At 38.6% G+C, this 27603-nt stretch overlaps 1 protein-coding gene across 2 annotated transcripts; it reads right to left on the bottom strand.

Annotated features, from left to right (window-relative positions):
- Positions 1-28: 28 nt before the first annotated feature.
- DNAJC10 (DnaJ heat shock protein family (Hsp40) member C10) lies at positions 29-27102 on the bottom strand. 2 transcript variants are annotated; one of them, XM_078870985.1, is made up of 23 exons: positions 26865-27102; positions 23394-23665; positions 21671-21836; positions 20683-20733; positions 20025-20107; positions 19724-19855; positions 18939-19032; positions 17960-18037; positions 14871-14914; positions 14492-14638; positions 13695-13784; positions 13480-13587; positions 12583-12697; positions 12340-12467; positions 11834-11950; positions 11073-11174; positions 10245-10400; positions 9334-9467; positions 8501-8554; positions 8209-8356; positions 7867-7989; positions 6801-6905; positions 29-101 (listed from the first exon to the last, which is right to left on the bottom strand). In XM_078870985.1, exons 2-23 carry the CDS (start codon positions 23601-23603, stop codon positions 90-92), a joined length of 2397 nt encoding a protein of 798 aa, XP_078727111.1. In that variant the 5' UTR covers positions 23604-23665; positions 26865-27102; the 3' UTR covers positions 29-89. The 2 variants fall into 2 exon arrangements, with proteins under 2 accessions (XP_078727111.1, XP_078727102.1); XM_078870976.1 differs by lacking the exon at positions 29-101 and adding an exon at positions 4640-6661 and having other exon boundaries at positions 26865-27101.
- Between the last annotated feature and the right edge of the window lie 501 nt (positions 27103-27603).

Below are 27603 nucleotides of genomic sequence, written 5' to 3' on the forward strand. Positions count from 1 at the left end.
GGGTCTCCGCTGGCCGCTTTCTGGTCCGTTACCATAGAAGCCGGCGGGCTGGAGATTACTGAGCGTCTTCGGCGTGAGCGGGACTCTTCTTAAATCCTTGCCTGGGTTACAAAAAAAAAATAAGAGTCCCACAAAGGAGCCTTTTGTGCAGTGCTTCTGTGGGCAAGGGGCCCACACCAAGCGCACGGACACTCGCACAGTCGCAGCAGCAGTAGCAGCTGCATTTATGAGGACAATTTAAGTACTTCTGCCTGACAGCTCTGGCTGGGAGGATGCGGGCAAAGGGCGGTTGTCGCAGAGCACGTAGCCCGGGCTGCCTAGCAGACGTTACCTAATGCTGAGCAAAACTCTCGGGGCTCCACGGGACCTCGGTGTGGGGTGATCCTGGACAAGCAGCAGGATAATTACCAGGCATATAAATGCGGTTGTTAACACCAACGCGTCAAATGAGCCAATGAAGGTCCCCGACAATGTGCATAAATCTTCTTGGTTCTTTCGGTAAAGTCACAACAGACCTGTTCTTCACCTGAGGACGGCTGCTTGCGTTGTGGCCGAAACGTCGTGAGAATTGTATTTTAGTATGTTATATTATTTTATTATTTCCCTTCTACGTGACTTTACCGAAAGAACCAAGAAGATGAATCCCTGCAGTCACGAAAGCTTTACATCGAAATTTAATGTGCATAAAGTTACGCAGTCATTGCTTAATTCCATGGTCTCGTTTTGGATTGAAAATGCTAAACCGAAGTTGCATTGCCCAGTAGGTAAAAAGGAAATAATAAAAATAATAGAAAACTTTACCGAAAAAAACCTAAGAGTATGAATCATTGCAGTCACGAAAGCTTCAAATCTAGAATGCATTGCCCAGCTTATTTAGGTTCAAATGCTTTAATCTGCCAAATAATGGATTGTTTAGTCATAGTTGCATGAATAAAAAAAATTAGTGTTCCTGGAGTTTTTCAATTATCATGAATACTGCTTACACTAAAGTATAACACGTTGTAAAAAACACGCATATTATGTTTAGTGTAACGTGCATATAATCATGTAAAATGCGTTTAATTTCCAATGCACATTTAAATAGAATTTACACATTCAACACGCAACCAAAATTATAGCAAATTATTGTACATGATTAAAAATGGACCAACATTTCCAGTATTACATTGTAAAACTTAAGCTTGTGTTTTTTTACATTTACCTCTCTAGGTAAACAAGTGCAGTAATACGTGCACCAAAGCATTAACAGCTCAGGTTAAGCAGTTATCTACGGGACCCTTTTTGGCAGTATCAAGGTGTTAAACGATACAAAAGGTTTGTACCCTTTCTGGCATAAATACAGGTGTTAAGATGTTCCAACACCAAATGCTGACTTCACGCCTTTTAATAGATGCCTATTTGGTGTTTTGCACATCTTAACACCTGTATTTATGCCCGAAACGGTAAAGCCTTTTCTATAATTCCATAGTTCATTGTGACTTAAAAAGCATACCATGATGAATGATGATTTACTAATCACTTAGATTAACTCATTGGAATGTAAATTTTTTTTTACACTTTTATAAAAATTGTTTAATGCTATGTTTTCATGGAAGCCTTTTCACCCACATTCCTTCGACCACGTGCTGTTTCATGGAATTAAACATAATACATTTTCAATAATAGGGTTTTTCCCCTTTTTTTCTGGAAACAAAACTGAAACCTTTTTACGAGGATTCATGTCTGCATTAACCACTACTTGCAGTAAAAATTTTCTTGGAGAGATCTTAACTCTTCATTTACTAAAATATATTATCATAGTGTGTTTTTTGACTGCAAGTATTGTGTTTAATGCAGACATGAATCCTTGTAAAAAGGTTTCAGTTTTGTTGCCATAAAAATAAAAGGGGGGAAAACCCTATTATTATATTTTTGTACTGGCAAAGGAGGTCTAATGATGTAGATGCTCACCCCGAGCCTTCATTACTTTGATAGTACATTGTCTTTGAGCTGTATGCCTTTTGGCGTCCTCTGGTCGAGCACCAATTGGGTCGAGGCTCAAAAGAAAGCCGTCCCTTGGTGTGGACCAATCAGTTTCAAGGACAATGCATAAATGATCATAGTGTGTTTTTGTTTGCATTTTGACTGCAAGCATTGTGGTTAATGCAGACATGAATCCTTGTAATAAGGTTTCAGTTTTGTTGCCAGAAAAAAAAGGGGAAAACCCCTATTATTATATTTTAGTTCGTCGTTGATTTACTTTTTGTTCCACAGTAAATGAAGAGTTAAGATCTCTCCAAGAAAATTGTGGATGGAAGTGCAATTTAATATTGACAGACTCGCTTGTATCTGTATTAAAAGGTGAGTTTATTATGTTAAGCGTGAAGGATGCACGTATATAATGTACAACAAATAACATGACCAATTTGACATATGTTCATCCTTCTAATTTATATAACTCTGCATTAATTGATTAAATTAATGACTTCTGCATGCAAATTTCAAACCTCTAAATACATTTGAATAGGTGCGATGAGAGGGTAATGGGTATGGAATACTTTAAGTTGGTTTCATCATCATTTTTTTCCAAACATAAGAATGATTGAGACATTATTCAATGATTGCCGTATTTTATATCGATATAAACATTTCATGAACAATTCTGCTAATTGTATTCCAGCAGTTTATCCAACTTCTTTTATGATGTTGATAGTTATACTATCTGGTCCAGGAGCTTTTCCCTTTATGCAGTGATGTGTTCATTTCATCAATGGCATTCCATAAGTATATTTATACAGATTTTAGGACAATACGTATATTTCAGGAAGCAAGTGCGTTGCAACAAATAATACACTAAGTTTATATTAAAATATATTATTGGCGAACATAAAATGTGGCAGTTTAAATGAAACATATATTTAAAAAACCCCATAAATTACCAAAAAATATCAAAATATACGTTGAACATAGCATCGACAGATTCGATGTAAACGAGATAAACATGGTATACGCAAAACTACGAACAAAATAATGAACAATATTGTTTGGTACATACTGCAATTGATAGGTTCAGATGAAATCGGTGGTAGTCAAAAATAATGCCACGAGCAAAAGTAACAGGATTCCAGCCAAAGCAATGATAACTCCAGTTGCAGGCAACAGAAGTAGAGGACAACGGAGATAAAAGATGGAATGATGGCGAGGTGGAGATGAATGACATGAAACATTAGTACAATCTGGCATATGATCGCCAACAGTGGAGGACTGCTGCTGGAAGTTTTAGGACCCAGTGTGATGGGGAGGAGAGATGGTGAAATGTGTTTTATTTTTACTTGCAAGCCAATCTCTCAAAACGAAAAATGTTGGTTGAAGATGGATAATCCACTGGTCTATTTTTGTCATCTCAAACATAACTATATCCCAATTGTATGTGTTCCAATGATTTGTAAACAATTTCATGATACAACTGTCACCATACTGCTGCTTCCTTTGATATATTTGAAGTGTATTTAAAGGTCAGACAAAAATGACTGCTCGCTGAGATTGAAAAGTAACACACCAATTTGTCTAAAAGAAAGTTTGTAATCTGTGCGTACTACTTGCGACGGCATATGGTTCAGAAGCATGGCCATTTAAAAAGTTGTCAAAGCATCGAGATGCCTTCTTGGCTTTACATTGAGTGGCACCAAGATGACAGCATACAGTATGTAGGTTAATGATGAAATGTAACCCTAACAGTAAAAACACGTAAGCGGGCTTCAGCAGGGAAAGTTTCTAAGAATAATGATGGCCGATGGCCAAGAATTAGATTGACAACCAAGGAATTTAATGCATCCAACACGTGAGCAGGTGATGATGGTGGCTTGACCATGGTGTAGTGGTGCAATGGTGCCACCTTTGATCATGTGAAACGTCTGCAATCTAGCAGCAAAATCTGGAAATATCGCACGAGAACCAGAACCATAGTAAATTGAACTTCTTTCGCACTGCACATAGCCAACCACGCTAATTGGAGGTGCGGGGGAAGAAGAAATGACAGTAAACACAAAAGTCAGTTTTAGAGAAGTGAGTTTTCAATCTAGATTTAGTAGTGTATAGCTCTCATGGTTTCCTAATATGAGAAGAGCATTCCAGACGGCCGCAGAAGCACATCCGAATGCGCGCGATGCAGTGAACATCTTTGTTCGATGGCCAGCCAAAAGCCGCATTCACGATGCAATGTTTACTGAAGTTGTATTCACATAATTAATCCTTTAATCTTCTATCAACAGCGATTAGCTATTTGACCGTAATGATACTGTAGGTCACAACTCTATGTATCCGAGAACGTGTGCAATATTTAATGTACTGCTCATGCAACCGTATATTTAAGACATCAACAAATAATTATAATACATTTAAGAAACGTCATTGAAAGTAAAGCTTCAAGTCTACCTTGATTTGGAATATAATTAGTCAGATGGAAACATATGGCGAGATGCCGTGCTGATATTGGGTGCCTCAGGACCATTTCGGATATCACTTGCCACTGCTGTTAACCATGACTGGGAATCTAGTCCAAGTCAACCTCAGCCAAATAAAACGTTAATTCGTAAAAAAACAATTACAGTGAATTAGTTAAATTGCACCGATATACAGGAAAGACAAACCAACAAACGTGTAAAACCCACCATTTATTGAAATGCAATGTATATACATGTATCCAAAACCAAAGTCTAGCAAAGAATAAGTCCACCAAAACAAACACCAGTTACAAAAAAAATGCGGGAAAAAAAATTAATGAAGACAATCTCAGCTTAGGTTTTTTTTGCACATCTCAAGATGTAATTGCAGAGCTAAAAATGGCCATATTTCAAGGCAAGGATATGTTAAACCCAGCCACCAATATTGCTTGTGAAGCATGAACTCCCATGCATAGAATATAGTGACAGTAAAAAACACACTGCACATATATTCTGCCATTGTGAGGTGTCAATGTGGAGTCTTTTTTTTCCTTCAAAATAAAAGCAAGCTCAATAAACGAAAAATACTAGAATATTCAGTATTGAATATCAATATCTGAAGCCAAAATGCAAGAGTATTAGAGTAATGTGTGCCCAATTCAGGAGGCTGGGAAGCAACATATATTGATAAAGGAGCAATAATAATCCCAAGTCCAACTTTGCAGCCGTCTTCATTAAGTTATTTTACCATTTCCTGCAGTTCACTCTGAATGGAAGTGGTAATGACTATCAACAGCAAAGCTAAGATGATTGAGTTCACTAAACCAGTTTGCTAAAAACAAATTAGAGATCTCTGTTGGAGGGAAGCAACTGGAAAATATTGCAGAATATGTATGCCTTGGACAGGAATCAAAGGGGGACTTAAGATCAGGATGAAATAACAAAAAAGGTGGATGGAAGTGGATTGACGCCCCGTTGGAAAGCACAATTTGATAATAAAAAAGCAACGTACCAATGTGCACGAGGAAAGTTTTCAACCAGTGCATATTTACCTGCTCTGACATGGATCAGAATCATGGGCACTGATGGACAGGATGGAACAAGGGTTGAAACGTCCATAAAGAAGCATGGCAAGACGCATCTTTGGGATTACACTGAGACGCAGAAAAGAGGGACATGTGGAATAGAGAATGCAGTTTAAAGAACATGTTGACTGCCAAAAACAGTGGGCTTGGGCAGGACACGTTGCTAGAAGGGATGATGCCCAGTGGGTGAGAATTACTTTTGAGGTGGCAGCCAAAGAAGGAAAATCTGCCCAAGAGGACATCTACCACAGAGATTGAGTGATGGCTTGTGTGCAGGTGCTGGCTGAACTGTTGCATCGCGGGACCATGGAGGATGGCGGCGACTAAGGGAGGCCCCTTCATCCAGCAGTGGATTGATTGGCTGATGGTAAATGAGATACTATATTCTTAGGTTTTTTCGGTAAAGTCACGTAGGTAAAAAATTTAAATTAAATAAAAAATCACGACGTTTCGGAGGCAACACAAGCTTCCGTCTTCAGGTGGAACCGTCATAGCACGATAGCTGATACGGTTTTTTTTATTTTTATTTTTTACCTACGTGACTTTACCGAAAAAAACCTAAAAATATGAATCCTTGCAGTCACGAAAGCTTCAAATCTAGAATAAATGAGATACTAGTTTATGGTTTGTTTGGAGGATCAGAAATTTATTCTGAATCCTGTTTGCAGTCTGGCTGGCATTAACCTTACACACAGTAAACATGCAGTATGTTCAATATCACATACTGTTTAATACATACCTTTAATATCCGAATTGTAAAATGTTATCTAAATCTTAAGGTCCTTGGAGTGTTACAAATTTTTTAAAATCACTTTCAAAATTCTTTGTGCAAAGGAAGATGATGAGAAACATATTATCAAGAGGCATTTCGCTCTTTGCATATGCGTTTATAGAAGGTGTTTACTACTTGCCATAACAAAAATGACAACCAGCAATATACAATTGGTATTCACATTTTTTTTTACTGCTGCCAAAATAGGTGAATCAACGCATATGATGTTTCCACTGTTGGTTTCGAAATGCTCTCGTATTTACAAATGTGCTGCGGTGAATAATTTTCATGTTAGAAAACGACATCTGAACCCAATAATGATCTCAAACAACTTTCAAGATTGCACATGATAGTGGACACACCCCATGAGGTCACAGTTCATCCTGTTGGACAAGAACAAAACACAAAACATTGGTAAGCATCAAACAAAAATTTAACGTGATGTCTTGTAAGAATACTCAACATAGCAAGTATTGGACATGTGACAAACCAGAGTATGTGTGAATGGACAATAACACGTACCTTTTTGGTGCTTTCATGTAGGGGTACGTCTCCCACCCGCCTTAGAAGGGTCTCGGCAATGTCTTTTCCATTTCTACTGTTTATCTCCTCCCCTCCTGTACTCCTCTGAACACAGAAAAACACCAAAACAAATTAAGGCATTACGACCAAAGCACATGTGTCAAATATACCATAATCTAAAGTATATTAGGATAAATATTTAACGTGTACCTGAACCCTATGGACTCAAATTCCATGATTTATAGCAACACGTGTAGTTAAAATATGTCTGTGTCTACAGTTTTGACCCAATTTTTGTATTCAATAGTTACATGTGTTGTTGACATGTTTACCATTCATGCTTATACTCTGGGATAGTTTAAATGTTGACGCATGGATTATACATAAGTACACACATAAAGGACAGTCTATATGAAGGTTACTTAAATGTTGAGACTACACCCCATACATACACGTGAGCTTTGATCTACACGGTTAAACTGGCTGTGACCTCAGTATTGTGGTCTGATTGCACATACAATAAGGTCAAGTTGAGTGTATTTATTTAACGAGGTGAGAACTAAGAGAACAGGATTATACTCATTTGCAAGGGTGACCTGGGACACCAATTTGACAAAAAGCAAAACCAATAAAAGTACTCAATTAGTCAAATAGAAATTTGAGCAAAAAACAAGAATCACATGAGATATAAAAAATATTGCACCAACAATAATTAATGCTAAATAAATTCACTGTAGTGCAAGTTGGCTCGGGCAGATTATTTTTTACCCTGATCTTGGTACAAGTACAATTAAGTTACAGAAACATTAAAAAACTGATAAAGGGTGACTTTTCAATGCATATGTAAACATTAAATTATTTCTGTTAAACGGAATTTCAAGTGAAGTTATCAAAAGGTGCACATGAATATATCATCATCCTTCTCTTGTACATCGTTCCATTATAATGTTACGAATTGTGTAATAAAACAAGGATGACGGTGGTATGTGTGAAACTAATCAATGTATCGCTAAGACGGTTAAACCATAAGTTCTTCCCTTTATAGAATTTCCAAATAAATCCTCACCTTGCTTCGCCCCTGGTACTGGTAGAACATGACTGTGGGATAGCCATGGACACCAGCGCTCTGGCAAACATGTGGGTCATTTTGGCAGTTCACCTTTCCAGTTCTTAATTTACCTTTTAGCAGCTGTGAACAAACACAATTTGAAGGCCACGTACAAAACGGTTCGTAAATACCACAAATTCATGATATTCTCCGCAATTACAACAGCCGTTTATTTACAGTGGCTCAATATTGCTTTTCACACACTAACATTGTACATGTACTGTAAATGTATATAATCCATATAACTGTGTATTTTATATACAAAGATAATAACATGAGGTCATCAAATGGGGCTCTCACCCTTGCTGCGATTTCAAACTCTGGAGCAAATATTTGGCAGTGGCCACACCATGGAGTATAGAAATCGACCAGCCAATGCTCCATCCCTTCTAGCACCTCCGAGTTGAATTTCTGGGGGGTGAGATCTTCTGCTGTTTGAGGCAGGTATCTGTTAGGTGTACAACGAATCCGGTGCATAACACCTCGTTAAAAACTGACAATGTAACTGTTATCACGTGTAATAACTACAGCCTTTTATCAATCATTTTAATGCCGGTAAAAGAGAATACATATACGCATTATCGTTACTTACCCAAAAGCCCATCCCTTCAAAGAGTTGGCATCTCTGTGCCAGCCACTGTACTTGCTGAAATTAAAAATAAAAATATTTGTCAGTTTGGCATTACAAAATCACAACGTACGAGTTCTACAAATCAAAAGGTCATCATTGCTAATGCTATTTATGCTACCGAACCTCTTCCCCTTGGCTCAGAGTCTCGAATTTTTGACTCAAATGTCCATATTTCCAACGTTCCTCTCTCCACCCTGCACATGTACCCAAGCCATTGACACATCCTCTTCCTGATTGAAACTTTACCTACCATGAAGTGGTATGAGGCAAATCAGAACCACGTCTACTATCTTTTATTCTACTACTTGCCATTTTAAGCTTGTAAGTTGCTTTTTTTATCCTGCCACGAAATTACTCGGAAAAATATATTATTTATCATATTTAAAATCAAAATATAACTTGTGAATATATTCAAATTACATGAAATAATCTGGCAAATACATTTAAAGTAAAACCTTGGATTGCGAGCATAATTCGTTCCGGAAACGTGTTTGTAATCCAAAGCACTCGTATATCAAAGCACTCGTATATAAGTGGTGATCACGTGACGCTCGGCAGACAAAGCGTATACATGTACTACTCGTATTGCAAGACCTCGCTCGTTTATCAAATTAATATTTATTTTTAAAAAAAATTGCTCGTCTTGCAAAACACTCGCAGACCAAGTTACTCGCAATCCAAGGTTTTACTGTATCGTGATTTTAATAAAAATTTGACCAAGAAGCAAAGCACTTATCGTGGACAACCATATGTGTTTTTGTGTAAAGCAGTCAAGAAAGTATAAAACTACTTACAAGTATTTGTCAGAGCTAGCTGGATTCATGGGGAAGAGTCGGATTTCAGGATAGGCGTGAACCATTTCACTTTGACACAGGGCATGGTGCTTCTGGCAGTCCACACTTCCCACTTGCACCATACCTGACAGCATCTAGAAACCCCAAGAATGCACACACAAAAGGGTGGCGACGCAATAATTGCAGGGACATTTATCAATAATAGTGTAAAACCGTGCTTCTGTATGTAACAAATAAAAGTGGTCACGGGTGGAATTCACATACCAGAAGGTTATGTCATATAGATATTTATTGTTATATTATGAACATATATTCCAAGGTATTTCCATGCAATTTTGATTAATTGTAAGTTCAGCATATGGATAAAATACAATTGTTTGGGAATAAAAATGTTGTCTTCATGGAGTATGCAAAAGCAAAAATAACCAAAAAAATACATGTAAGATAAAGTGTGAATGTACGAAAGCAGTTGTTCATTTGTAGATGAAGATTGCCTCCTCCTGGCCATTTATCGAATAAGCAACTTCAAGCTTGTGAATTAACAGAACACCAATATGATGGTTGAAAATACAGCTCGAAGGTAACAGCTAAACAATGAAATCCATTCACAACAATAGCAAAGTACTTCTCGGCCAATTGTGCCAGATCGGACTTAAAAAACTAATTTGGCAACCTCATTTTAAGGCTAACATTTATACTATTTTGTACTCAAAAGTCACTTTACCATATAGCACATATTCTGCTGATCAGGTTCAACATTCTGTGACTTGACATTTAATACATTTGATATTCAACAAGAAACGTCAAAAAGTAGAGCCCACCACCCACAAAACAGATGCAACCCTAAACCATGTCTCCCGTGAACCCATTGCAAAAGGCGTGCGCACGTGCGTAGGTAATGCACCACCGACCCGAGCCATCCGCTTCCACTCTGGAAGGAGGGCTTGACAGGGCCCACACCAGGGAGCGTAGAAGTCGACCATCCAAACTTCATCTCTCTTTCTCTGCTTCACCAGGGAAGCGTATGTCTCTGGGGTCAGTGTGACCACTGATGGGCTCATCAGATCCTGAAAAGCCATAATAATGATAATAGGTTATGTCTGCATTTTTGTAATTACGACAAAGCCAAAAATAACACAATATAGTGACAATATAAACAGTGGCTATAACCATGCCCTATCTTGAAATGGTCAATTTATCCACACTGTATTTAAAAAAATATTGAACACAAATTAGATCATTGAATCCTCTCTTGTTAACAGCAAAAACGAGGGCATCCTCCAACATGTTCATACGTTATAGGCCATTTCATGCACGACTCATTCCAGAATGTTATATTTAACTTTTATAGCTGCATATTTTTTTACATCTTGCTTTGTGTTTACACTGCACTAGCTATTGGTATCTATGCCAATTGTTTAAAGATTTTATACAGCTTTTAATAGTTTTTCCCACACCCCCAAGATATTATAAGTACCTTACATAAAAAAAATGTTGAATTGTGATCAATGCTAAATACAATATATGTATAATTATTTTCTTCAGTAAAAGAGACCACACCTTTATCAAACTTGCTTAATGTCCGTGGATAGGCAAGTTAGTTTAGAATGTACATGAATATTTGTTTCATCTTGAATCAAAACTTAGATTCCATCAGACACATATTAGGATGTTAATAGATGACGAACATCTATAAAGTTTAAGCAAAATGAGAATGCTTCTTGTACAGTGTTATGTACCTGTACGTATTCCATCAACTGTTCAGCACTGTGCTGTCCATTGTACTCATGGATGTTGCTCTGATTAAATATCAGTGTTGTCGGGTACGCATGGATCCCGTGCTGCAAAAACAAACATGCTTTCAAAGTTCAAAGACAAACAGCATAGTTTATGATTGGTGTCACTGGATTCTCAGCACAGAGAACAGAATGATATGTTATTAGCTTTACAAACCCATCATGTAATTTGTGACCGAGAAAGTGAACTGCAGAGAAAATAAAACGTTTCATTCAGACTGATGTCATGCTTACAGCTGTTAAAACATTCAAATTACATGTCATTTTTGTTGCAATAATCAGAACACGAGGCATGGCACACGAGTAATGATATTTACGTAATACACCAGCAATATTTCCTCAAGTAGAAAAAGAAATGCTTTAGCTCTGGACAAAGCATTACTGTACATACTAGAATGTATTTCTAAACATGACATATATATGCTTAAACAGCATAGCTAATGAATAGAAAGTACCTATAAAACACATTAAACAATTACACTTTCTTTAAAGAAATGTAAAGATATTTACACTTGCTTGCATGCATGCATCCCTGACATTACCGAACACATAAAAAGGCATATTTTTACTTGTGTATTAAAGCAAAACAATTTTCCCGAATGTACACACATACCAAGATACTGCACTTAAAAGTCCAAAGTGATAATTAAATAACCTAAAACATGCAGACCACCTCACACTACAACTGTCGTAGACAATCTCACCAGGTTACAGATCTTGCTGTGAATGGTGCAGTCGATAGTTCCAAACTTGAGCTGTCCTGTCAACAGTCGGGAGGCCTTCCTCAACTCTGGCAGGAGGGCTCTGCATGGAGGGCACCACTGTGGGAAGGACACGGACAAAAAAAAACAAAGGTCACCTGCTTATCCTTAGGCAATCTGGCAGGAAGGGCCGTTAGGCAGACAATAGAAGACCGCACAGCAGCCAACCTTATTGCACCATGTCACTTAAGGCTAAAGCGACCTAGGGAAGACCCAAAGTCGCTTCAGATACTACTTCCCGTTGATGTGTGGGGCTGGGAATTGATCTTAAGTTCCTGGGCTTGTAGTGCAGTACACAAACCACGCTACGGCTGCCAAACTACATTTCCACACGACGACACTGCTTCAAACATAGTCGGTAATGAGTGATAGACAACAATTACCAGACCCTTATCTGTTTACAGTTTCATAACTGGTGTAACCCCGGAAGAGAGAGAAAAAAATCATACAGGAGCAAAAAAGTCGATCAGCCAGGGTTCCTTGTCTTTCTCCGGGAAGGTCTCTGGGCTGAGTGTGTGTACCAACGAGTTGACACTCTCCTTCGCAAAGGATACGAGCTCGTACAGTGTAGTTTTACCTGCGTGGGGGGGAAAAAAAGAACTCGCAATGAATGAATTTCACAGAGCGTGTCATGTACGCAACACATACTGTTAAGTTTTCAAAGCAACGTTGAAACTAATATTGAAGCTTACCATGGTGTATTTCATATTCATCGAGACCTTTTCCTTTAAATACAACAACTGCCCGGCTGTTGATGTACAGTTGGTCACAAATGTAAGGGAATGGATTGCAATCAAGTGTTCCAACCTGTGAATGAGCATTTTGTGAGTTAGCACAATTATGTTTCAGATTGTAAAAAAGAAAATCACATAAATCAAACAGCAATGCAACACGTACACAATACCATCACGTTTAAATTATATAATGAAAGACTCCTATAAAAAAATTTAACATTAGCAGACAAACCAATCAAAAATGCGAAGGAACAATATTGACAATGGAGTGATTTAAAAGAACCCTCTATTACGTTCAAATATATTTTTATTTTGCTTTAGTCAATCAGAAAAATGAAAATTCTGTTTGAACACTTGAGAATTGGCTCTCGCCTCCTCATCTCACCCAGCCACCTTCAATACTGTCTTAAAGTACCATTTTTGGTTTCATAAGACTGCAAACATTATTCTGACCTCAACAACTTGTTCACATTTTGTACAAATTATACTCCCCCCCACCACCACCACCACCTGTGTTACCTTTGCATATGAAACATGTAATCTCAACTGCAGAATGCTGTTAATGAAATTTTCCTTGCATGAAGCCAGTCCATTTATTAAACTATTTTATACAAAAAAAATTCCACTTTGACAATTTGCATTTACTTCATGCTTCTTACCTCATGCTCATTTTATTATTCTGTCTGCTCGACAAATTATATGTACACCCTTGTATGTTGACACTATAAACTGAAACTATATTCCACTCGATACGATAATAGCTATTTAAAGGTAGATTTTATTTTAAGAGACTGTTTTATCATGTAACTAAAGCTATATATATATATAAAACGCAAAACACAGTGATATTCACACCTTTATATTTTTAGATTTGAGCAGTGTATTTAGTTTCTTGAACTCGTAATCTCCTGCCTCTCCTTTGTCTCCAAAGACGATGAAAATGAGCCAAGGACTTTGCAGGATCTGTTTTGGAACGAGATAATGCATCAGTGCAGTCATCATTGTTATATAAGCATATATACGACTACAAATATGGAAAGCAAGATGCTCATCCGTGTTGCCTTTCTCACCTTCATGTTGGCGCCAGTAAGCTTCTCCAGAGCAGGGAGGGCTTGCATCACAGATATATAAATCTCCTTGGCATCAAGACTCGTCAGAACCTACACAGAATACATCATGGCATTAAGTATGTATTTATAATGTAGTAACACGTTTTTTACAATTTACCACATTACATTTCAAACATTTGTTTTCATAAGAGCACTATCATTATGACATGAGGCAAAACAAATATTGAGGAATGGCTGTTCACATCTCTGAACATTTCCCAGCTGATCAATTTGCTTGTTTGATAAAGCTTTATATTATAACCATACTATACTCAAGCTTTGCTTGACGTCACAGTTACATTTAAACGGGTTTAAGATGATGCGTGAGCATTTATTGGAGACAAATATAAAGGAAGTTCAATATTATGAAAGGACTTTAATGTGATAGAAATATAGATTTTTTATTTAACAGGCTCTTACTTATTACAAAGCCTATTTTTTCAGTTTACGACACTGTCACCAAACACACAGCACAACGGTGTAAGGTTAAAGTTCATACTTTCATTGTTATTAATTAGGCATCTTGAGAGTTACTATGAGATCATAGGTCCAGTCGTTGATGCAAGTGTGTACAGGACCAGCTAATCTGAAGCTGAAATAATTTTAAGGTGCTATTTCAACTCACAGCAAATGTACAACTGCATCATGATGATCAGTACAATATACAAGTATTGTTTATTGTGCGAGTGTTTAACCAAAGCTCTGAAGGGTTCATTGTTGGAAGAATTAGCTCTCCCATAGTGGCATGCATTGAATACCAGAGAATGGTCAGCATCATTTTCACCAGACTTAATAGGGCTTTCGCCTGGTGGGTAGAAGATCGTCTTGCTCTCCTCTATGTTCATCTGCGAGCAAATGTGTTTCTGGGTGCTGCAGTCCACCCAGCCAACATTTGCCATTCCATCCTGTGGGAAGGGGATGCAATGTCTGCCATCAACATTATATGAGATATAAAGCAAGGTGTTTTCATCCAAACAATTCCACAAACAAGACATATCTGCATAACACTTCATGATTAAACTGATAATACCATACCATTATATTAATGTATTTATCAGTTCTATACCGCTAGATTATTTCATTAGTTGAATAAGCCAACTCAAATTCATGACAACTAAAACAAATCGTATCACTCACCAACATTCCAGCGAGCTTACGTCTGGTGTGCTGAGATAAGCAATCTGCAACACCAAAATACACAAGGCAGAATACAAATATATATGATATAAAAAAACCAGCAGACTTCCTTTGGAGAAACCCAACCACCTGGTTGTTGTATGTTTACACCGTCTAGATATTCTACAGAAAACTAATATGACATTGTTAACATAGCATCTTTAACAGTAACAGAAGTATGGTATTATAAACTGGCCATATTCCGGTTTTTGCAAATGGAAAATTTTCATAAAGTTTGTGATTTAATGGAAAGAATGACTCCTGGTCTAAGCATTGCAAACATATGGTTGACACATCCTTCAGCGAAAAAATAATTTTGGCTGCCTCTGTCAGTGATTTACTCATCGAGCCTTGGACTTGCAAGGCCTACAAAGCTGAGACAGATCTTGACATGAAGGCCATGTAGAATGAGATTTAGTTTAGAGTCACAAATACTGATTTTCCTGCTCATACTTAATCTCCGATTGGAACCTAGGAATAAATTAGCATCGGTAGGGATATGCTGCCAGCCTTTGTGAAAATGGTTTCTCATTTAAAAATAGTTAAAATGTTATAATAACCTGTATTGTGCAACATTCCCATTTACAGATGTATAATTACAATTTAAATTATTGGTGAAAGGTTGGGGAAAACACATTCAACTTTGTATATGTGATTGCCATAGGGTATTCCCAATGTTAACTTGAAAAACACAGCATAAGCGATCCTTCCAGAGACCACCTGAGGTTGAGCTAAATGTTTTACGACATCAGCATCATAAAGGTTTGGAGCACATTTCTTCATGCAATAACTTCCCATTGAAGCCATTCATACCTAAAAAAGGAAAACATTCCAGTAAAATGTTCCTTTATTTATACTGGAATGGAATAATTTTTAGGACGTGACTTATCCATCCCTAGATGTCATGAAACGTATGCTTTTAATAGCACACACTAAATTATAATTTCAATTGATGAGTTGGTAATTACATACGACTCTCCCATGGTGATGTATGAACAGAGCAATGCGAGATGACACATTGTGAAAGATTGCTTTTCGCTATAATATCGGACTACACGCTAATCATGTTAATACATTTGTCTTTGCTAACAATCAATTCCCTGTCTCGATTGTAAGTAGCTTTGAAGTGGGATACAGTTTGCCCATTCCAATATATATTTTGGCCTCCAGACTCCCTCCAGTGGCCTAGAGAAACATACTTTGCACACTGACTATTCCAGTCTAACATCCCTTAACTGTTCAAAGAGGACCTTTAGCTTATACAATGTCAGTTATTTGGAGAAATGACAAAAAAATCCACATAACACATATGCGTTTCGTAAAAAAATAAACGTAGTTAGATTAGTCTGTATGACTAACTCATCAGCAGGACTAGATGAAAGAAACAGTTTTGAAAAATACACAGAAGTGCTGGAATTATTTTCTATTTAAAAGACTGGAAATTTATGGAAAAAAACTCCACATCAAATACATGGAATCTGATTTCAAATACACAAATTCACATAAGTGTAACCATATACATGTTCTACAGCAGCAAATTACATATAATCCTGTATCAGTCATGTAATGCATTTCTAAGCAGCCACATAGCACATGCACTTAGAATCTGGTTATCACAAGAGATATGAGGATATGTCATATGTTAATAGCCGTGTTATCCAGCTGCCATGTGTTACCTTTATAAACACTAATAGTAGCAAAATAAATAATACAATTTATATTAGGTTATGCCCATATGTATATTACCTAACGCAAGAGAAAAAGTCTGACCAGTGTAGGACAGTGGGCAAAAAAAAAACATAAGACCAAGATGGTGTATCTGGGGTTTGAGGTCCAAGGAAACTAATATAACGCAAACCCTGAAACAATGTGCACACACTATGCATGAATGAAGGAATTTTAAAGTTAAATAGGATACAGAATGTTTGAGCTATAATGCATGCACCCGCGATTATGAAGTTCCAATGGATTTTTTTTACACGTATCCAATATTACACATGGCAACACATGGCACGAGGATGACTGCAACACTGCGTATGTATGGAAATGACTAACATTCGTACAAGTGTCATTTGACCATGGCAAAACCACACGTTGGCTAAAAAACGTATTTGTCAACCCACATGTCCATAAGTCATTGGCTAAGCAAACTACTGTCCTTGAAAAGCAGAACCTTGCATATTAGGAAACTCTATATTAAGAGAACTGAAGTTTATGTGGTTTTACTAGATATGCATATGATATCTGAAATTTGGCTAATTCATACCAAATGAGTAACACATGCAATACCATGAAAAACCAGGATTGTTTTACACTACTCTTTACATTTATGATATAAAGTAAGGCGATACTGTAAATACACCAAAATATTAGGTTAGAATTAAGGTAATAATGCGGTGAGATTTAAAATACCTTGGAGACTAACAATGAAAGCATCCATGTAATAAATTCATTTTTTTTAAATGGAATATTATTTCCTTCCAGGCTGTAAATTAGCAAGCCTCAGCTCCTTTGTTTATTCCCAAATACGCAAGCGGTAATAACAAAACACCTCTATGATTTAGCACCATGGAAATGTGTGCATCAGCAGTGATGTAATTAATGCCAGGGGGTAAGGGAAACCTCCCAGATATAGCAATGCTTTTTACCCCTTTGGGAGATTTACCAAGATTATTTAGAATGAAGACTGCAGTTAATTAAGGCCCTAAAAAGGTCTGAAAATGCCTTGGCTACAGTCAACAAGCAGTACAGCCAACACTGGAGTCCACCAATGAAAACGTGCACTTTTAACAGAGCTTCTTTAAGCTAAAGTAAAAGGTTACTCAGAAACAAAGATTGATTTAGTTTGTTTAAACTTGCCAAACTACAAAGACAAACCTAACTTTCCTTTTTATAGGGAATATATATAGAGTTATTCATTTACAGTACATTGCTAGTTCAAAGCCATCACTATACTTGCTGTTTCCATGAAATCACACAGTGGAAACATCGCACTCTCAACTGTCCGGGGTCACCATGAGATTAATATAGTTCAAGGTAGGGCCAATTACCTCCGATGTCCGAGCAGTAGGAAAGGAGCCAGCCTGTCTCTGTAGATCGAGCCTGTTCGAAAGCATTAACAAAATTACCTGCACAAGACAAAGCACGCCAGATGATGTTGCATGACCATTAAAATGTCATTTCCCATGAGAGGCAGGGAATGACGGAATGCAATATTAATGAACCGTGAACACTGATAGTTACAAGGATTAGATTCATACATTCATTTTCAGTGTAAGTAAAGTATTCACAGGCACAATAATAAGACAGCAAATCCATGTATTTATAATGAATAAAGAACATGACCGAGAATTAAAACAAATATCAGGCTGAAAACCTTTATTTCAGTATGGTCACTGCTGACACCCCTTATTTCATTTGTATGTGTTTAACTCTTTTTCAATCACTCTCTGTGATTGCTCCCTCTGTTTCAAAGAGCATAGAGGGTATTTAGTAAGGCACACAGATGCAGAAGCAGAATAAACAAATTAATCTCTTCCCGTGTCTGTGTACACATTTCCTCTTTTATTTATCTCACTTTAGGTTTCCAATGTGAAATTTTAAAAGCAGAGAATCCGGAACACGATATAGTGTGTAAAAATCTCGGTGGCAATGTAATTACACCAGGCTTACGAAAAGTACCACGGTATTGCCTTTCTCTGATCTTGTTCCAGTTTTGCTTTACCCTTGCTTTATCTGATGTTCTGCATATTTCTTTGCTTTGTCTCTCCCTCTATAAAGTATATTTTTACCCATATATTTATGGGGAAAAAGGAATATAATTTTTCAATTATGCAGGCTTGGAATTAAAATTCATTTATAAAGGAAATGTTTGCTTTATTGACATTTATTAATTTGCCGCTAATATGAATATTTAATGCAATTCATGTTCAAGCATAATCAATGCCACATTAATCCATACACAAATACATATATAAAATAACATTACCAAGAGCATTTCAAATATTAACCTCATCATGAGATTCTTACCAGCCCAGAGCTCCGTTACTTTACTGGTTACGTACTTCATGACAAATCTGACCAGGTCATCTTTAGACCTGTCTCCTGAGTACTTCACTGGTTGCTGAAATACGGGAAACACAACAAGCACAATCACCCAGTTAATTTGTAGATGTTTCTTTAAATTTCATGTGGGCATGAGTTTGTATATTTGGTGAACGAGAGTATGGTCACCTTGTAAAATTATTAAATATGTTAACCCTGACGTATCACAGCTTTACAAACAAGAAACCATTACATTTGAAAAGGGTGCTCAAATCAACGTTTTGCTTTTTGTCGTCATGAATATGGTAGTGGATATATCCATACAGTACATTATATTTACATTTCGTTGATGTTTCGCAGGACTCTGATGAGAATGTATTTATAGGCGGTATATTAAAGAGGACATTAGTATAAAAATCACCGTCAGGAGGAAGACAATTTATGCCTTCATTGACTAAGCCAAGTGTTACTTTTCACACTGGCTTTCCCATCTTGTAATATAATTACCCAGCTTTCTAATGCTATTAAACAAATATTTAATAAAAAAAAAATGAATACACATACCTGAAGGAATATTATTAAACTATCAAGAGGGATTTTGGATATGTTAAAATAATATACTGCGTTTATGACAAGTGGTGACATTGTCAATTATTGTCTAATCAAACGTTGAAAAAGTGCCAGGGCGAAACACAACTGTCCCCAGCGACAATATGTTCTACTAATGTGCCCTAATTAACATGCCCCTGTAGACGCAGAACACAACCTACCATTCCAGCCCGATAGACGTACAGGCTGGGATAGCTTCCGATTCCCTTGGAGCGGCACATCATGCGGTTATCACCACAATTCACCGCCGCCACTCGGATCACACCATCCATCTCCTTGGCAAATTCTCGCCACTTAAAACGAAAAAAGAGGAAAACATCAAGGGGTGGGGATGGGGTTATAACAGAGAATCATGATGAAAGCATTCAAACACCGGTGTTGTGACACCATGTGTGCATGCACACCTTCCCACATGTAAAGTCCGCGCAATATGCTGCATATAGAGGGGGGGAGGGAACGCACCATAGGAGCCAGCTCATGGCAATGAGAGCAGCGTGGTGAGTAGAAGTTTACAAAAAATAATTCCCCTGAAGACACCGCAGCATCTGTGAATTACAATCAAATGGAAGCACTTAAATAAAGCAAAGAATTAAACAAGTTATTGCACTACTTTATTTTACATCCGTGTTTTTTATATTGTTTTTTTTCAATGAAAAATAAACGTTTGGAAACATTTTACAATTGGAAAAAAAGAATTCATTTGAGGGGATTTTATTTTATTTTATTTCAAAAGCATTCGTGCAATACTTTTACACATAAAGCAATTATATGGCTTTTTTACTGTAGGGCAGTAATAGTAAGATAAAAAATACACATTTTAGCATTGCTATTATGCAGCCAAATGCTTTAGTACAATTGGTTTCAAAGATTGTGCAGCACTTAGGTTTAAAGAGTGGCAACCTGATAATTACAGGAAATACCAAAGTGCTGACTGCTGTGGACACATGCCACATAGTTGTACACTCACGAACACAGCCAGAGAAACAACACGAAACCCAACATAGACCTGGGCGAATGCTGCATTTAATAATTATCAAAATATGTATTTTCAGGGGACCAATTAAATAAAGACTGTTACATTTTATATTTGGTTGTTTATGATTCTAAGTCTATATCGTACCAAATTCTCCTCTGTCAAGTGTCAGAACTTCTGCATCGTCATCATAAATTCCTATGGGTCGGAGAAAAAAACATACAAAACAGTTACACCATTTCAAAACGTGGCATGGATATTTGAATACTCTTTAAATTGTTAAACCAATGGTTTTAAATTGGGGTCCTTAGACCATTAAGAGTGAATACTGATCATTAGACAGTCCAGACATAATTACAAGGCTAAGAAGCATTAGGAGTTCCGGCACTGATATTACGGTCCGACCTCACGAGATTATGCCCATGCACCCACACTGGTCTGGTGGCAAAAGGTGATAGCGTTGTCAATTTTGACTTAAAACTTTCGTGGCTGCAGGAATTCATATTCTATGGTTCTTTCGGTAAAGTCACATAGATAAAATAATAAAAATAAAGTGAATAAAAAAATTATAAAAATATCACGGCGTTTTGATCGCAACACAAGCAATTGTCATCAGGAGAAAAAAAATATGTTTACAATACTTCTACAATAACATCTACACAACATATATTTCACTATATGAGAGCTGTGGAAGAGCAGTCAACAAACCATAAAAGTAGCCCTGGTGATCAAAGGGTTGAGAGTTTAAATCATAACGTTGTCTCTAATGGTCCATGAGACCAGATATTTCACTTGCCGTGCCACCTGAGGCGGCATAACATTAGCAGTTCCAATTTCATTTTGGCCAATAACAGCCATTTGATAGCCATTTGAAATGAGTAGGTTATCAAATTATTTACTATTCTATTAGTTAATTTATTTTCTTTCTACGTGACTTTACCGAAAGAACCAAAGAGTAATTCCTGCAGTCACGAAAGCTTCAAAACAAGCTTTATTTACTATAATTAGCCATATAAATGCAATGGTATAATAAGAGTTTTGGCACCGTAAGTGGTACCAATTTCTTAACTGGCCCATGGACTATAAAGATTCCGATAAACGATTGTTCAGTTGAAGCACCTTTCAGCATCCTTACCAAAGTCATAGCGATAAAAGTTCCAGCTCTCATAGCGGCCACCCTGCTGTTGACCATCCAACCCTTTCTCGCCATATTTGTCGTATTTCTTCCTCAGCTCTTCGTCCTTCAATACCTCGTATGCCCGGTTGATCTTGACGAATTTTTCATGAGCATCAGGATCATCCTGGTCAGCAAAACAGCATCAAAAGTTTATTGAATAACGAGTAAAACAACCAAGCTGCCCCTCTCAACGAGTGTTGATTTGTGTCGTCTAAGCTGCTGCTAGGGTGCAAACAAAATGCCTGCAAGAAAACCACACCAGCACTCAGCATTTATTTCAGTACTTATGTTGTCATAGCGTTTGTAAGTTAACAATGCACACACGTTTGAGAGATTTTACAAAATGGTATGGTGTCATAATTGTGCCAACACTTTAATGAATCGGAATACTTGCATCTGGATAATTAAAAAACCCCACAATTATCAGACATGATCTATTTGCTGCTAGAAGGCCTTGGGGCCAAGCTCGAGCCATTCCTCAAGGTTTCATGAAGCAAAAAACCAAATAGGTCCAGTACATGGGCCGATTTCATCACTGAATCTCCAACATGTAAATTGAAAAGACTGTACTACAGTAACACATTTTGAGTTGTTGCACAATACTCTACGTCAAGCATTTTTATTGCAGGTATTGTGGCTAAAGCACAACATTTAAAATGTCCTATTTTTAGGTATTTATGAAATGTACACAAACAAGATGGTGTACAATGTGTCAAAAGCTCAACTCCATTATATAAAACATTACATTATTAATTTCTGTCACATAGCAATAAAAAAGTTATTGCTATTACATTGCCCAATTTATGCATTTCTTTGATCAAATTTAAAATCGATTCTTTATTTTCTGCATCAAAACGTACTGGTCACAGAGGCAACGGCCAAATTACCCTGCTGTATCCTTTTAAAGTTCTTATCAAGAGCCCTTCACAACGTTTAAGGGCCCTACCAAGACAATCACACAGGCTATTCCACCTCTCTACAGCTCATTTAACAAGCCTCAGCATTGGCAGTGAAAATCAATACCCTACTTTGTGGAGCAGGTGAGGCTGAACTCATCACAGTTTACGGCTATAGCTAAACAACACTCCCACTGAAGGGTAGGCTAACCTTTTTACCATCGCCCATATATTATAATTAGGCGTTATTGCTGAACAATATGTAGTTGTTGTTTGAAACTTCACTTTCCTTTTTCGTGACCAACTCTAAATTTGCAAGAAAATGCAATGGACAAGGTACAGTACCGAGTATGACAATAAACCCCAAAGGCAAATATTTGCGAGAGAGGCCCTCCGAAAGTGCCACGCAAACCTTTACCGCATGACGCAGCTTCAATTGTCTCCTGTGGATAGCATAATAAATATGATGCTGACGTATAAAATAAGCACAGCCAGATGTGCATGAGCCAATTACCACTGTTTACTTCTCAAAACCAAGGCAATCACAGTTAAAAAAGTAGTATTACAAAATATTTAAAAACACTGAATGCAACTGAATCAATGTTCTTTATTCCAACTGTTAAAAGACACCAATGCAACACATTACACACACTACATCATGGGATATATTATACAAAGATCCACAGTTGTTTCCCTCAGTACAGTAAAATTGTGTTGCAATGGTATGCTGTTTATAATATCGACTGTAAATAAATGTAAAAAAAGCTTCACCATTAACAACTCACCAGGTTTTTGTCAGGATGCAAGGTAAGTGCCAGCTTCTTAAAGGCCTTGCGGATGTCCCTGCTGCTGGCATCACGTGCAACGTCCAGCCTCTGGTAGTAGTCATCATCCCCTATGACCAGTGCCATGAAACAGAGCAGCAGGAGCAACCGGAGCAGCATGGCCGAGGCACTCGTGAGGTTGCCCTGCTGATGTGCACACCATCCAGACATGTTCCCTCTGCGTCTTGCAAAATGTCCACTTTTTTCTCTCACTCTTTGTATGGTGCTTCCTCCTGTAAAGGCAATACAAACTGCTACAGCATGGTTGTGAATACTTTATTATAATATAAACATGGATGCATGCAATACCACAAAGCGAATGACTTCCGCATCGGAAATACCAGTTCGGTAAAATATTGCTGGCGTTTATCATAGAAGACTTAAAATTGTAGGAAACTGAAATGCCAAATAACATTTCAGAAGATCAATGTCACAAACGGCTTTACATGAATTGCATAGTACTTGTACAGCACATGTAATTCACTACTGGATACAGACCTCCCCCACACTGTGTGGGTTGTGGGTATTATTTGACAATACTGCACCAAGCTGGTCAATGTGGGTTGGTGAAGGCTGGCAGCATAGACATGGGAGCATTACGAGTATTACCCTCTGTTCCTCACAATGCAGCCCTTGGGCAATTTGCTTGGAGGGTACATTAATTAAAATGAATGTACAGGACAGGATCAAGGGGGAGCCAGGCTGTGTGAAGCCACGAGTGGCATTCGTGCAATGGTTGGCTTGGTGAATTCAGTAAATGTTGATATAAGAGGTTTCAATGGTTAATCTGGTCAACACCAACTGGCTGAACTTGACCTCAATACCAGCTGATTAGTATTGACCCGATTCACCATTGTGAAATGTATGGTCAATGTCTCATGCAGTGAATTGGCTTGATTCCAGCCTGATTCAGGCATGGCTATCAGGCTATAGAGGTGAGGGGCCATTGGGCCTGGCTGGCCATGTACAATTGCCAGTGAAATACATGGCAACCATGCTGGATGATTCCCACTAAACCGTATCAATTTGGAGATGGATGGGTTTCTACTGGGTAATTCCTTATACGGCAGAATCTATGTGTGAATGCCACTCAAGTAAATATTTAAGCATGATAATCGACTGCAGAGGAATCGTGATTCCTGTTGGGATCACTCTGTGTGTCTCCATCTCTCTGTGTCTCTCTGTATCTGTCTGTGTGTCTCTATATGTCTCTCTGTCTGTGTGTCTCTATATGTCTCTCTCTCTCTCTCTGTCTCTCTGTGCGTGGGTGTGCCTCTCGGTGTCTCTCTCCTTCCCTCGATGTGGTGTCGTTTCTTTTCTAACGAGCTGGATGTCTCACGAGCACAGCCACCGCTGTACTGAGTGGTTTGTCTATTTTTTTTTAGGGTTGACAGTTGATCCTTATGGCGGTACCCCGGGGTACCAAATAATACAAAATGGTCGAGGCAATTCAATATTTTTTTTTCTGGGACACTTTCTTTGGGGAGTGGAGGGTGGGGGAGTTGAGTGAATTGTTACACCCCTGAGGATAGCGATTTTGTTCGGGTGTACTGTGGTGGGCTACCGTGTTGCAAGAGTGTCGCTAATGCCCTTTAAAAGATGAGTGAGGCTCGCTGCCTGTTTGCCATAAACTGTGCGTGTGAAACGGAAATTTTTTTTATCTTTTGTTCTGTCCAATTTATTTCAAGGTCGTAGCACGCCATGTGGTTAGACGAAGAAGCCATTTGGAAGTCTCACAGTCGAATTGTTATTATATGCAAACTCTAACTCTCCCATGCACCCTGCGATGAGTTTTTTCCCATGAAAATCAAACCGATGTTCAAGCTTCCAGTGCTGGAATATAGCCAAAGTGAAAACCAAACTAATGTGTTTTGTGTACGAGTGTGCGTGCAGCCATGAGATAGTTTTTCTCATGACAGATCTGCTATTCAGCCAAATGAAATTGAACATTTTACCTGCAATGTTTCATACATACATAGTCATTGGTGACTGAGCTTAGAGCATCAAATGCACTTGAGAACCCAGTTAAATCACAAGTGGCTGTAACCTAGATTAAAACCTATATGCTAGTGGTTCTGGGCTAGCTCCCTTACCGATGAAGCACCCATCATTTAACAGTTGTCATATTAAAAAAGGCTTTTTTTTAAACACGCTTTAATGAAATGTACCGTACGAGTAATGGCAGAACTCCACGACTCCAGGAAGTGGCCCCGAAGCTTGCCATAACGTAAGGGTGCCGTGATGATTTACAGCCAACGTGAGTTGAGCGTGGACAATTAGACCCAAGCCGAAACATAACATATAAAAAAAGATTGCTTAAAAATATTTAATTTTTAATGATAGAATATAGTATTGTCACCAGTATGACATACGTATACCAAGTTTGCAGTCCATGCGACATTGGCAAGTGGGTTAAAATTGAGTTACAAGATTTGAGGATACGACAACAGACAGTGTTGAGGATACAACAGAGTGAGTTAAATAAAAGCGTCTAATAAAAATGACTGCATCACGGACATTATGCGAGAGCCGGGGCACTGTGGTACTATTTGACCCCGGGGTACTATTTGACCCCGGGGTCCTATTTGACCCCCTGGGTACCGCCACAGGGTTCAGTTGTCCCAAGAGTCCATGAGGGTTGGTAACCACCACCGCTCTATGGTATGGAGATGGCTCAGGATCGAACCGAGTGAAATTCACCTGGAAAGGCAGACAAAGTCAAAAAAATATCCCAAGAAGAACCCATTTAAGTATTGTATATGTTATGGTAGTCTACCACCAGTGACGATTATCTGAACCGATCCTGGGCTTCTCCTAGGTCGACTCGGCCTAAAATGAGTACCTGATGCGGTGTGTGTAGTAAACACCGCAACTGGGGAGACAAAGGCGGCCGGGCGTGGTTGCTGGCCACCCACCCCCTCGTGTACCGTGCCGGCCTTCATAGGTACTCGCTAACAGCACTTGCCCCTACAGTCTGGTATGGCTACACGGGAGAGAGGGAGGAGATCTGTCTTTATGTAACCAGTGACATCGTGCACACCTGCACCAGTGTACACAATAAACAGGTACACGTGGACCTGTTTATTGGTGGCATTGCGGAAATCAAATCTCCATCACTGCGGCTTCCAAGTACTAAACAAGAGCCAGGCCATTCCTTGAGCCATCATCACACAATGGCAGCAGCAGCAGTAGAAGCAGTAGAAGCCACCGGGCAATGCTTTATTAACAAGCAGGGCACGCACAGCCCGAGTGAAATCAGCTGAGTTCGGCGGCCCTGCCAACACCATTACCACTCAGCAGTACAACTCCTGCCCGCCACCAACACCACCAACATCATCATCATCCCGACGACATTCACGAGAAAGCCACGAAGCTGAGCTAACCCAGCAGTTAGTGAAGCGGCAAGACGAGCTGGCGAAACATTGAACTTACTTGTGTGCCGGTAGGGCCGGTAATCTCAACCCGCCACTTGCCGACCTACTCACTCAACTCGCTCACTCCAAACCACTCCGCGCTCGGCAGCTCGATTGCAAGCGCCTGGGCTGAAGGATCGAGGCGTCAGGCCGGGCAGCACTGACGTGTCGCGTCGCCATTCGCGGCAGACCCGAGTAGTCGCTGCGACGAGACGCTCGCTCGGCACGCCGCACGCGTTAAGGAAGAGTGGGAGGAGTCGAGAAAGGGGTACACCCCCCCCTACCCCGTGGTGTGTGGGATTGGGGTGATGATTGGATCAGTGGGATTGTTGTGATGATTGATCAGTGGGATTGTGTGATGATTGATCAGTGGGATTGCGTGATGATTGATCAGTGGGATTGTGTGATGATTGATCAGTGGGATTGTGTGATGATTGATTAGTGGGATTGGGGTGATGATTGATCAGTGGGATTGTGTGATGATTGATCAGTGGGATTGTGTGATGATTGATCAGTGAGATTGTGTGATGATTGATCAGTGGGATTGTGTGATGATTGATTAGTGGGATTGGGGTGATGATTGATCAGTGGGATTGGGGTGATGATTGATCAGTGGGATTGGGGTGATGATTGATCAGTGGGATTGTGTGATGATTGATCAGTGGGATTGTGTGATGATTGATTAGTGGGATTGGGGTGATGATTGATCAGTGGGATTGGGGTGATGATTGATCAGTGGGATGGGGGTGATGATTGAT

Source organism: Lampetra fluviatilis, chromosome 2 (assembly GCF_964198595.1).
Source record: "Lampetra fluviatilis chromosome 2, kcLamFluv1.1, whole genome shotgun sequence".
Classification (NCBI taxonomy): domain Eukaryota; kingdom Metazoa; phylum Chordata; class Hyperoartia; order Petromyzontiformes; family Petromyzontidae; genus Lampetra; species Lampetra fluviatilis.